Source organism: Centrocercus urophasianus, unplaced genomic scaffold, assembly GCF_019232065.1.
Source record: "Centrocercus urophasianus isolate 14NV4802_14NV808 unplaced genomic scaffold, USGS_Curo_1.0 seq_35, whole genome shotgun sequence".
Taxonomy (NCBI): domain Eukaryota; kingdom Metazoa; phylum Chordata; class Aves; order Galliformes; family Phasianidae; genus Centrocercus; species Centrocercus urophasianus.
In genome coordinates, this window is record NW_024884922.1 from 8,522,830 (window position 1) to 8,535,294 (window position 12,465).

Consider the following 12,465-nt stretch of genomic DNA (forward strand, 5'->3'; position numbering starts at 1 on the left):
CAGAGGGAGCAGCGCTGCTGGGCTGGGTGCTGCTCAGGTGGAAGTGGTGTGGGCTTCCCCATGGGAACGGAACCCTTATGGGCTCACAGCAGAGCAGTGCTATGGGGGTCTCAGTTTCTCAGATAAACAGGCAGTTTTTAGTGTTGTTTTTTAACTCATTTATTGAAAAGAAATAATCTATCTTTTTCCTCAGCTCCAGCTGGTGCTGGTATGGGGCTGCTGGTGCGTGCTGTAGACGGAGTTCCTTCTTTTTGACTGGAGCTGAGATGAAGAATTAGTAGTTAAAAGAATAACTACATTTTCCACTGTGATCAAGGAATTAGATAATCTGGCATGTTTGCTTAAGGGGTCTGTATCTTGGGGCTTATATAGGGCAGTATTAAAACCCTGAGCCTTCTTATTATGCCAATACCCAGAAGATTGCTTAATGAGAAGTAAAGGGCCTCTCTCCAATTACGAGGGAATAACTGTATTAAGTTCCTGTGTTATGTCAACCTGCTTTGATTTGATTACTGCAAAAGAAATGGATTTATCTGTCAGTGTTACTTAATTAAGCCTTCTCACTGATGTTTTGCAGAGTAATATAGTGTAGTTTGCACATTTAAGTCTAAATACAAAGAAAATTGGTCGCAAGCTAAGAAACAACCCCTGAAGATAAGGGATAGGAGCCATTGCTTGTCGTTTTCTGACCGGAGTCCAAAACTTCGAACTCTGGTGGAAGAACTTGAGTGCTGTGTGGGCTCAAACGAGAGCAGAGCAGTGGGCAGGAGCAGCCAGCTCCACGGTGATGCATTTCCTGGATCTCTGGAGGGATGCGATCATACAGTCATTAGGGTTGGAAAAGACCTCTGAAGTCATCAAGTCCATCTGCCAGCCCACCCCACCATGCCCACCGACCATCAGCTCCTCTTCCCTGCCCGTCCCGTTCCCTCGGTCTCCCGCAGCACTGTGCTCCATACCCCTCACAGCCTCATTCCCCTCTCTGGACACGCTGCAGCACCTCAGTGTGTTGTGACAGTGCCCTGTGCCCATTGGAAAGGTGGGAGGAACACGCATGGTGCGCCACAAAGGCCATCTGGGCAGGGCTCAGCTCTCTGGGGCATCTGGAGCATTTGGAGGGGGACTGTGGCTGTAAACACAGCTCAGAGTGTTTGCTTAGGTGCCTCGTTAAAGCGCCCCGGGACTTCAGCATCTGCATTCTTGAAATATAAATAAAAATGTCCCACGCAGCAGCCTGAAAAGCTTTATGGTCGCATAAATCCTGCTGCTAGCCCTGACCACGAGCCAGCGTGAGGGGCTGTGACAGCAAGTGTTATTTCAGATTAGGTGGCTTTTACATAAAATAAGCACGCTAATAAATGCAGTTCCTGGTGGGGAGATGCGAGAATAATGCCTCCTTGTTCAGGAAAGCAGAGGTCCTTCCATCAGCGCTGCGCTGCGCATCGTCCTGCTCCTCCTGCAGCACCCAGCCCTGTGGCTCCAGGTCTCCATTCAGTGTCCGTGCGAAGAAGTATGGAGCAGAGGTGTGCAAAACGTTGCGGGTGGTGCCTCGCGTCAGCTTCTCTCCGTCTGCGTTTCCCTCGCTAATTTTTCTGATGGGTTCTGCATGGGTTTTGGAAGCGTGAGGGTGGCACGATGCCCGTCAAAGTCAGTGGGATAATATCCATTGATTTTCAACAGGCGATGGATCAGGGCTCTATAGAGTTAATTGCCTGTTACATAACACAAATGATTTTTAAAAATATGCCTAATTAACCTAATAGAATGGTTGATCTGATCTGTCAGGTAAATGATACACATTTTCTTTCTTTTTCTGGAGCTTAATTAAATATTTACCTAAGAGTGTCTTGTGCTATTATCGCGTTCATCTGTTATTGAGATAATAGGGATTGTAACTGGGAGAAAGTATTAAACTGAACAAACGTCTCGGCTTTTGATACTGGAAATCAACCAGATTTGGTCCCAGCACCCGCGTTTCCAAGTGCTGATGCTGGATTTCTTCTCAGCGAGCGCCTACCAGCCCTGTGGGTCTGGAGGAACCGGTGCCAGGTGGAAGGGCAGCTCCTCTCCTGCGTGGTGTTGGGGGCGCTCAGGACTTGAGCAAAACCAAGCACAGATGTTTTCGGCTTTTTTTGCCTGGCAGAAGGCAAGAAATGGTGCTGAGACGTTGGTGTGCTGCACGAGGATTGTAGAGCCCGTCTCTGGGCTCCACGCGGCGCCGCCAAGATTCAAACCCTGCACCTGAGCACGCTGCCCAGGCACTCGTGGGTGGCGCAGCATCTCCATGAGCTGTGCCCTGTTTTTGGTGAGGGAGCTGTTGTCGCACAGCCGTGGAGTCGCAGAATGTCCCGTGTTGGGAGCTGCCCATAAGGATGGTGGAGAGCAGCTCGTGGCTGCGCTCAGGACCGCCTGCAGGTCAGAGCAGAGCTGTGCTGCAGCTCCCTCCTTGCACCCAGTCGCAGGGCATGCCCATGCTGCCCAGCCCTGCTGCATCATCAGCTGCGCGGGAGGCGTCGGTGTTCAGCCGCAGAGTTCAGAGCAGATGGCAGCAGCGCTGGTCCTTTGGTCCTTATCCCCAGCAGCAGCTTTTGTCACCACGTAGCATCGCAGAGCGGTGCTGTTCTTAAAGACGCCCTCTGAAATGGAGGCAGGAGCCACCTAGATGCCGGTGGTCTTAAATTATTTTGGGGGGCGGGGGGGGGGTCGGCCAATGACTGCAGTAAATTTTGTGTTGATAAAGGGGAAAATAGCGACGTGCTTGCCTTGGGGGATGTGCTTTTCTTGGTGCAAATGCCAGGGCAATTTTTGGAAGTGGGATCCTAGCTGGGGTGGAGAGGAGCTGCTGTGACCCTGGTGCTCCTGAGGCGCCTGTCCCAGCTGGGTCTGTTTCCTGCGTGCTGCTCATCCATGGTGCAGCGCTCGCTGAGCTGCCAGGGCTGCTTTTGCTCAGACCTCGGGGTCCTGAGGGTCCGTCTCATTGCTGCTGTGAATTTAAATGAGTTAATTTAAGCAGTGGGTCAGAAGCCACTACCGTCGTAGTAGCCCCGTGCCTGATTCTTAATTAAAGGCAACAGGAGATTAATTTGAAACATTAATTTAAAAGTGCCTATACAAAAGGAAAGAATTATTGCAATAAAGCCTAAAGAACTTTTTTGTCCCTAGATGTAGAAGACAGAACTAGCTCAGGGTCCTGGGGGAATGCAGGACATCCTAGTCCATCCAGGGTAAGTATATCTAATCTTTTTCCCCAAACCAGACTTCCTGCCTATGTAAATTCACAGTCTTAACTACGAGTCTTACACCTGATTGCATAGAGGAATGGGCATGCAAAGTTGGCTGTAGTTTTGTCTTCCCTTTGAAACCTTTTTTTTTTTTTTTTTTTAATTTTAATATTCATGCCCGATGCTGTGACTGAATCTGGCACCTGCTGCAGATAGCAGGAGTTCCAGTTCTGTCTGGCCGGCGACACGGAGCAGCACTGCGGGTGCTGAGCGCCCTGTGAGCTCTGTTTTGGGTTTCTGCGTGCTGGCACCCCCAAATTGGGCAGCCCCCCTTCCTGGGGGGGAGTCCCAGCCCCGCCATGCACACACTGCTATTTCCTAGCTGGGCAGAAAGTGCCCACGCTCTCACTCATGCTCCCATTTACCCAGTTTGTTTAAATTGCATTTTAATTGTTTTCTAATTAATGCGAAGGATCCAGGCTGGTGCCTGAGCTCCTCCTTCCCCACTGGGCAAATTTCTGGGTGGTGTCCAATGTGAGGGGTCCCCAAACACCCCTGGGGGGACCCAACCCCACACCTTTTCTCCTTCTCCCCCTGCCCAGCATCCGCTGCGTCATCACTGCTCACATCTGTCAGTTTTATTTTTATCCCCTTTTTTCGGGCTTGACACTTGTATTGCTTCCTGGGGAAAAATGTTTTGAAAAGTAAATTCGAAATTTGCACACACCATTATTTATGCATGCAAAAACTTGAATGTGAGCTTACAATTACGTTCTGGGATGTAAAGAAAAGAGCGTGAGCCTGGGGAGAGTTGTGGAGTTTCAATCAGGCCGCACGTGGGCTCACACACAGCCTGACCTCGCCAGTTCCTCTTTGTGAAGCAGGGCTGGCGTTTCCACGGCAGGAAAATGGGTTTCTTGTGCCTGCCTCTGAGCCCGAGGAGCAGAACACGGCTTGCAGTTTGCAGCAGATAAGGCTGAGCTGCTCGGAGGGGGCAGAGGGCTGTGCTGAGTGCGCAAGTGCTGAGCCCCAAAGCACTGCTTGTGTGCACAGACACTGAGCCCAGGAGGGGCTGCTTCCTGGACTCATAGAATCCTAGAATGGCCTGGGTTGCAAAGGAGCACAGCGCTCATCAGTTCCAACCCCCTGCTACGTACCAACAGCAGCCCAGGCTGCCCAGAGCCACATCCAGCCTGGCCTTGAATGCCTGCAGGGATGGGGCATCCACAGCCTCCTTGGGCAACCTGTGCCAGTGCCTCACCGCCCTGTGAGTGAAAAACTTCCTCCTGATATCCAACCTAAGCCTCCCCTTCTCAGTTTAAGGCCATTCCCCTTGTGCTGTCCCTGCCCACCCTCGCAAACAGCCGTTCTCCCTCCTGCACATGCCCTTGGAGTGCTGGAAGGCCACAGCCAGGTCTCCCCACAGCTTTCTCTTCTCAGCGTTGTGCCACTTTGCACACCCACAACATGCGGTCGTATGTACGTAGCAGTGAGGTGCTTAGGACAGCAAGTTCCTACGTCAGAATCAAACTGAGAAGCAGAACGTTGAATAAATGCCTAATTCCTGCTCATGCTTGTGCTGTGGGCAAGAAGGCAGTGTGCTCAGGGAGGGCCGCTGCAGGACGGCACAGCGCAGGAGCCTCTTCTCTTTTGCCTGCTCAGGATTACACGAGAGCAAACCAAAGTCAATTACTAATGAAATAAAAATTGGAAACAGCTTTAAAAATGCTCTGTGACGCATCACTTTCCGCGGAATAGATAAACAGCAAGAGGCGAAGTAATCTGTGTGGCCGACTTGAAGCGTAGGAGGGAAGCGTGGACCTGTAGGTTTTGAGAAATGCCATTAAAATGTGTAAAATTGTGTTTTTCTCCCCAGAACTATGGAGATGGGACTCACTATGATCATATGGCGAGCAGAGACCTCGGGTCACATGACAATCTCTCTCCTCCATTTGTCAATTCCAGAATACAAAGTAAGACACCGAATTTCCTGATTTGACTCCGCTGTTGAGATAAGTGAATGGTTTTGGAAGTGCTGAGCTCAGAGGAAAGCTCCGAGGGCGTAAAATCCCTCGTCCTCATTTCTGGGGCTGCTTGTGCAAAGGGTGGGAACGCGGGTTTGTTTTTTTCGGCCGCAACGCCGTTTCAGAACGTTCAGGAGTTCCGTTTACTGACCAGGGCTGTTTTTTTCCTCAGCGAGGGGGATGTGGGTTTTGATGTGGTGACTGCAGCGTTGCTGGAGGAGGTGCACGTACGTGTCCTAAGGCAAAGCCTTTCCTTTCTGGAGATGCGACCAGCTGGCAGCGGAAATCAGGACGTGCTCTGAGCGGGACTGAGCAGAATAGAAAGGGCTTTCTGAAAGTATTCCGACTGTACGTTCACAAAAGGAAAGGGATCAATGGCAGTGGGGGGACACTGGAGCCTTTGTTTGCTTTGGAGCGCGCTGGGTGCTGCCTGCTGGGACCTGTGCGCAGCCTCCCGCCGCTGGGATGCTGGGAGCAGCAGGTCTGCTCTGCCCGCGGCGCTGCCCCTCTCCCTCGTCACCCCCTGCGATAGAAATCTGTGACGCCCCTGCATCCCGTTCGGCGGGGCTGCAGTTGCTTGTAAGCCAGTGATAGCGACTTTTTTTTTTTAATTACGGCTGATAAATGAGTTCGGTTAAAGTAAATATATGATGTAAAAATATTAGTAATGTTTGCGCCCGGCCAGGATCACACCCTTCTTCTGCGGCTGTCAGTGAACGAACCGAATGCGTTGCTATAAAGGGTTGAGTGCGAGCCAAAGAAAACATGGGGCTGTAACTGCGATACATCATTCTTCAGCTCCAATATACGTCCCTGAAATATGCCTCGTCTTTTAATACTGGGAAATATTAGTGAGTTGTTTAACATATGGGGCAGTGTTGGAGCTTGTAGTCGTTTGTACGTACTCACATCCACGACATGGTTACAACAGTTTTAGAGGCTCCGATACGTGCCAAAAAAAGCATGGAAATTTCAACACTCCCTTCTTAACTCACGCCATGGGGCTTTAGGTGGTGCACAAAGGCACTTCACAAACAGCCATGCACTTCTGTGCAACCCACTGGGCCGTGGGGCGCTTTCAAGTTTAACCTTTAATTTGGATCTGAAGAACTTAAAAGTCGCTTCTGCCTGCCCTTGGGTTACAGAAAAACCTCATTCCTGCCTGATTGTTTTTGCTCAGTGAAAATACTGGTTTCGCCTGATTGAAGAAATAGTTGTTTTCTAGAGGTGCGTTCAGAGTCAGAGGGAATTCGGACCCTGGGGATTCCAGTGACAAATTCTGGATCCTCACTGTTGCTTGGAAGTCCCGTTGGTCTCCAGCAGAGTGGTTTGCGTGGCCTCTGCTCACCTGGAGGTGGACTCTGTGCTGGAGGTGTCTCCTGCAGCCCTTGTGTCAGCCGGGATCGTGTTGGTGGCCTGCTGGTGCGTCTTCCTGAGGCACCTTTATTTTTGCCTGTTGATGCAGTCTGGAATTTTGGGCTGGCAGTATGGCCGGCAACGCTCTGCTCACACCAGCTGTTATATGTGCAAGCCTGTGTGACTGAAAAGGAGCCTGTGTGCTGCCGGGACTGCTGCCTGCCTCCTGCAACCCACAGCCACGGCTCAGCCTGCCTCTCCAGCAGTTGGGTGCCCTGCTCCTCATCTGTCCGGATGGGCAGCAGAGCTGGTGGGGCTGTGCTGTGGGTGCCGTGGTGCTGCTGCTGTGTTCTTGGATGCAGGATGTCGGTACTGGAGGAGCTGGGGACACAGGGCTGTGTGGATGTTTTCCTCCCATGGAAACGCTGTGGGGAAGCTCAGCTCCATTTCTACTGTTTGAGACTAGACCACGGACCACGAGTGCTGCTGATGGGGTGGCTGATGCTCATGAAGTGCTGCCTTGACAGAGACGTCTACAAAATCATGCTGATCACGCCTGCATTGGTGACTTGGGAAGGATTCTGAACATTGCTGCCACGAAGATGCACGTTGCACCTTAATGAGGGCGTCCTGACCCCCAGCTGCCATTTTTCCAGATATGTTGTGTTACTGCTCCATTCCTGTCCCCAGCACCACGGGTGCTGCGTGGACTGTGCCTGCAGAGGTGGGCTGTGCAGTTCACTTCATGCTCTTCCTCTTGGCAGCTGATGAAGAGCCTCTGATTATCACCTGCCCCGACTCGGTCTGGTGCTGTTGTGTGCTGCTGCCTTCCATGGAGCTGCTCCTGAGAGGGAAGCAGCAGCCGAGGGAGGGCCTGGCTTTATTGCTTTTAAATAGCACGATCGATGCATTGATTAAACACATCTGGCTTGTCTTTGCGAGTAAGTATTTATTATTGCTAATGCTGAATCAGAAGCAGGCTAGATAGCTGTGGGATTAATGTTAAGTTTTACAGAAAGCACTAAAAGGCAGCTCATTGGATTTCACGTGCTGCTTCTATCCATGTGCTGCTTTTAGAGAAGGCGGTTGGCCCCAGCGCTGTGCTGAGAACATTTGTCTGGGCTTCTCTCTGCGCTGATTTGTGCTCGTGTCGGGGGCTGAGCACATGCTGGCCTGCAGCAGAAAGCCCTGGAGCCCCATGCACTGCTGGGCTGCAGCTGCGGCCCTGCAGAGCGGCTGCTGGTGGAGGCCATGTCCTGCGGACAGGCTGTGCCCACCTGAGGGCTTATGTTGTGTTTTAGTTATTTTTGAGATGGACTTTCCTGCAGGGCAGCAGAAGTCACCGTGCTGCTTGCATGGTGCTCAGTTCCTCAGGCTCCTCCTGGAACTGTTGTGCGTTTGAACACTGCTCACCGTGCGTGCTCCTGAAGCCCAGGTGTTCTGTGGGTGTTTTTATGTGCTTGGGAGTAACCACAGAGTGCTTCCTTGGCCTGAAAAGAGCAGTGTTGCATGGGGCAGTGGCTACGCTTGACCCAGCACTGGTTCTCCTCCCTCCCCATTTCCACATACTCCCTTGCTGAGCATTTTCTGTCATCTTGCATCAGACACCTTACTGGCACGTGAGGCTACGTTCCAGTGCTCTGTAACTTGTTTCCAGCTGCCTGTAGCTTAGCGGAGCACTTTGCTGCAGGGGTCAGATGGAGGCTTCAGGTGCTGTGGGAGAGCTGCTGGCATGCAGAGTGACCTGAGTCCCCTGGGCTGGAGGCTGGAGGCTAGAGGCTGGGTTGGTGTCTGTGCTGTGGCAGCTGCTGGCTCGCTGAGCTCAGCTGTGCACACAGGGATGTGCTATGGGGCAGTCCTGGCTGCCGCAGTCTGAGGATGGGGAGCACTCAGCCTGGGAGAGAGCTTGCCCTGACACAAGTGGAGCATCGCACAAATAGGAACAGGGGAGAGTAAAGTGTAAATGCCTTCTTATTCTGCAGCGTGGAGCCTGAAGCCGGCGTGCTTCTCCCTTCCAGCTGCAGGACTTGTGGTGCTCGTAGCGGTGTGATGCGATACCGAAGTCCTGCCCTGCCTGCTGCCTGCGGTGCTGGAGGCGGCTGTTGAGGCGCTGCTTTGAGCCTTGGGAGGATGTGGCTCAGTGGGGATGGATTGGCAGCTGGACTGGAGGATCTCCGAGGTCTCTTCCAACATTTGTGATTCTCAGATTCTTTAAGAATGCGTACTGTTTGATTTCAGTAGGAGCTGGCTGGTGATGTAGTATGCAAAGACAAGCCTGTTTCTATTGCTAAGCATGAAGTGAGGAATGGATGCAGTGACTTGGGCTTTCTTCCCTCCTAATTGCTGCCTCAAATCGGCTTAGCCCTGCTGGGGCTGGAGGCTGGGAGCCGGCAGTCCGGCGGCACGGCTGCGCTGCTGGTGGACGGTGTTGGAAGGAGCCTTTCTATTTATCTGAAGAATGCGTGCCGTGTGTTTTGTGAGGATATTGTAAGGTTTGATAAATTACTGTCTGGAAAACATCCTGAGTTCCTTGGATACTCCGTGTACATGCCAAATTTTAATATTATTTTTAATGCTGTGATAGCGCTCGTCTCCGTATGAATATTGCTGCGGTATTTGCTTTTAATCTGTTCGGCCTTGATTCAGTTACTGTTATTATAAGAACTGGAATTTTTGCAGATTAGTTAAGTTTACCCAACACGGCATTATAAGGCCTTGCTTTCAATTGCTAAACTATAAACATTAGGGATGAAATTTTCCATGCTGTGTATCTGACTCAGCCCGATTATTATTTTTTTAACCTTCTGCAGAAATGATTTCAAGATTTCCTAAAACGAGGTTACATTTCATCCTGGCAGATTTTTGATTTTCTCAGTTAGCGCCTGGCACGTCGGGAGCTTTAATTCTTTTTTTGCACCGTTCCTGTTGTGTCAGGTGGCTTCAGGTCCTCGTTTGCAGCTGGAGGGGTGGGGGTACAAGGAGGACAATGTCAGAAAGTGTCCCAGCAGTTTTCAGTGCGGAAGGTTTTGATGGTCTCTCCGTTGTGCTGCTTGCCTTTGGCCGTCGCAGCGTGGGCACACATGCTCAGCAGTCGCTTGTTTGTCCGTAGCGCTGCTGTTCCCTCGGTGCTGTGCAGTTGGTTGGTGCTGCGGATGGGGTGTGGGTCAGAGGAGCCTGACAGCCCGCGGTGGGAAGGAATTGAGACGTGACTATTAGACGCGCCAGAAATAAATTCCATATGACATACGGGAAGAAGCACGGGACGTTTTTCTGAATAGCAGTCAAAGATGAATTTTCAGGAATCACAAGAAACCCGTTCTCCAGAAAAATCTGCAGCCGTCCGTCTGGCGGTAGCGCCGACTGAGGTGACTTGCGGCAGCAGCAAGTCTGAATCCTGTAACTGTAAAGGTCAGGAGAAGCCTTCAGAAACCAAAGGACCGGAAATCCGAGGCTCCGGTTTCTGTTTAAAGAGCTGTGCTGGTGCAGCGAGGAACCTGCGGGTGCGATGCGACCCCACAGCTCAGGTATGTGGGTGCCCAGTCCCCAGAGGAAACCGGAGTGGCCCTACAGGAAGGTCTTTGACGTGGTCCGGTGTTTGCGGATGGAAAACACGCTGGGAATGCGAGCGGTGCCGCTATATTTATCTGTAGCAGCTCTGACCTGGAGCAGAGCGGTCCCACCGCCCAGCCTGACCGCCCAGCGCCGGCGGTGCCCTTGCCGAGGAGCTGGAAACCAGGTGCACAGGGCTGGCGTTGGCTGCCAGGGCCGAGCTGAGGCGTGGGTTGGTTGTGTGCAGGCAGGACTGCATGTGGCACCTCGGTTTTTTTGGTCGTATGGTTGCATTCACCCTGAGACGCACTCAGCTCTGCTTCCAACCACCGGCTGGGTTCTGCACGAGTGTCAGTGCCTGGCAGCCTGGCTGTGTTCCTCCCAGCCCTGTGTGAGAGCAGGAGGCTGACGGAGGTGGCTGGAATGTCTGAGAGGTGGTTGTTCAAGTAGACGTGCGTCCAACAAAAGCTGCCCGTTGGATTTTTTTGAGCCGGTTTTGAGTTGTTTCTCCCACCAATATTTCTCAGCCTCTAACCTTCAAAACCGGAGCTGAGCAGTGGAATGAGTGCCCCCCGTCGGGTGTTCTCCAAGTGGGGCATTCCTGCAAACACATCTCAAGGGCTGTGTTGTGAAGCAGCAGCTCATTGCAGACATGATGCGTGCCGTTTTTCAGCGGCCGTGTGTCTAAATTTGCTTGCAGGTGAGGGCCGGCGGTTCCCTCCCCTCTTATGTGGCTGCAGCTGCAGAGGATTTCTCCCTGCCCCTTTTTCTGGATCCCTTTTGGCGGTTTGTACACAAGAAAGCAGAAGTGCTTCTGGATAACTGCAAGCAACAGTTGTGAGTGTGGCTGTGCAGGGTGCCAGCACCGAGAGCCTCGCAGCTCAGATGCAGCAGTTCCCTTTTCTGTGATAAGCACAGTGAAAATCACCCTTTCCACAGGAGCCTGGAAAGGGACCTGACAAAGGCTTTGTGTAGAGCACTGCGGGTGTTTCATCCTGCTGCCTTGTGCCTGCTGCTGCTCTCATGGCTTACCTGCGTGTGAACAAAGGTATCAGGAAAAGTCCGTGCTAAAAAGCATCTTGTGGACAAGGGCAGGAATGCTGCACGTTCCAGCCAAGAGTTAAGGCCTGGACCTCTGTTGCAGCCCCAGAGAGAAGAAAGGACAAGGACATTTCGATTTATTTGGGGAAGGAACAGCAGATGTATAAATAGAAACTGTAGACTGTGGCAATTAATGTCTGCGCACCGAGCAAAGAATTGAAATATTATTTTGTACTACATAGTTTTCGGTGAAGTTTACATTCCGCTGTATTTTGTTCTCAAACAAGTCCAGGCATTTTTCAGGAGCTGTTGTGTGTGTCCGTTGTGTTCTGCATAGCGTGGCGTGGGGTAACACAGTTATGCAGGTTTTGCACTGAGCTGCGGGTGCTTTTGACAGGCATTCAGGGTGCAGATTGCACCGAACTGTGTGTTGGCAAAATGCAAGCCGAGCCTGCCCAGCCTCAGAGTGGAAATGGGGTGGCAGTGGGGCCACCGAGCCCCAGGCTGCGGTGTGAGGCTGTGCAGTTCCCGCTGCTGCTGCAGGGCTGCATTGGAGCCCTCTGATGGGGCAGGTGCAGAGCAGGAGCTGCTGGGCAGGTTGTGCTGCACACAGGATGAGTGGAGGCACTGCTTTTGTGCGCTCCTGCCTTTTTCTGCTTTGCAACCACATTATGGCAGGGCTGGAGCGCGTGTGCTGCAAGGCACCCAAATGGTTAATGAGCTTCTGCCCTTTATAGAGATGAACTTCGTTTGGCTTTCAAATAAGCATTTGCTGCTCTTCTCCAGCTGAGCTGATATTAGCGGCAGAGGGAATTTGAGCTCACACCTGTTTGAGCATTAAAAGAAACGTATAAGTGACTTCCTTAAAATATTCATAGGGAGGAAAAAATTCAATTTCTGCTGAATCTCACCTCGCCAAGACAACCGCTGGTAGGCACATTTAAAGGCAAAAAAAGCACCGTGAACAAAAGCCTGGGCTGGGGGTGTGGGTGAGTCTCCTCGCTGTGTGCGGGGCTGCCGGTGGCCGTGGAGGTGGAGGCTCCTGCAGGACACGCTGGCCTGGATGTGGGGTGGGTTTTCATTGCAGCTGGAGAGCATACATGTGGGAAAATCTGTGAAACAAAACAAATTTGTTGAATTACTGGGTCATTTACATAGCTCCAGTCATGGTCGGTTAAGCAGGCAAAAACAATGGTTTTGTTCTGCTCTCTAGTTAAGGCACAGAATGTGTAAAGCAACGCCGAGCTAGCTGGATAATTAATAATCATTTTGAG

The 12,465-nt window shown here is 51.7% G+C and overlaps 1 protein-coding gene across 1 annotated transcript in view; it reads left to right on the forward strand.

Annotated features, from left to right (window-relative positions):
- The window catches only part of TCF4 (transcription factor 4), an 84,422-nt gene that overhangs the window by 46,501 nt on the left and 25,456 nt on the right, over positions 1 to 12,465 (forward strand). Inside the window, exons 2-3 of the mRNA XM_042831140.1 lie at positions 3,163 to 3,224; positions 5,098 to 5,194. Coding sequence (XP_042687074.1) covers positions 3,163 to 3,224; positions 5,098 to 5,194 — 159 coding nt within the window. The remainder of the gene's footprint in view (positions 1 to 3,162; positions 3,225 to 5,097; positions 5,195 to 12,465) is intronic.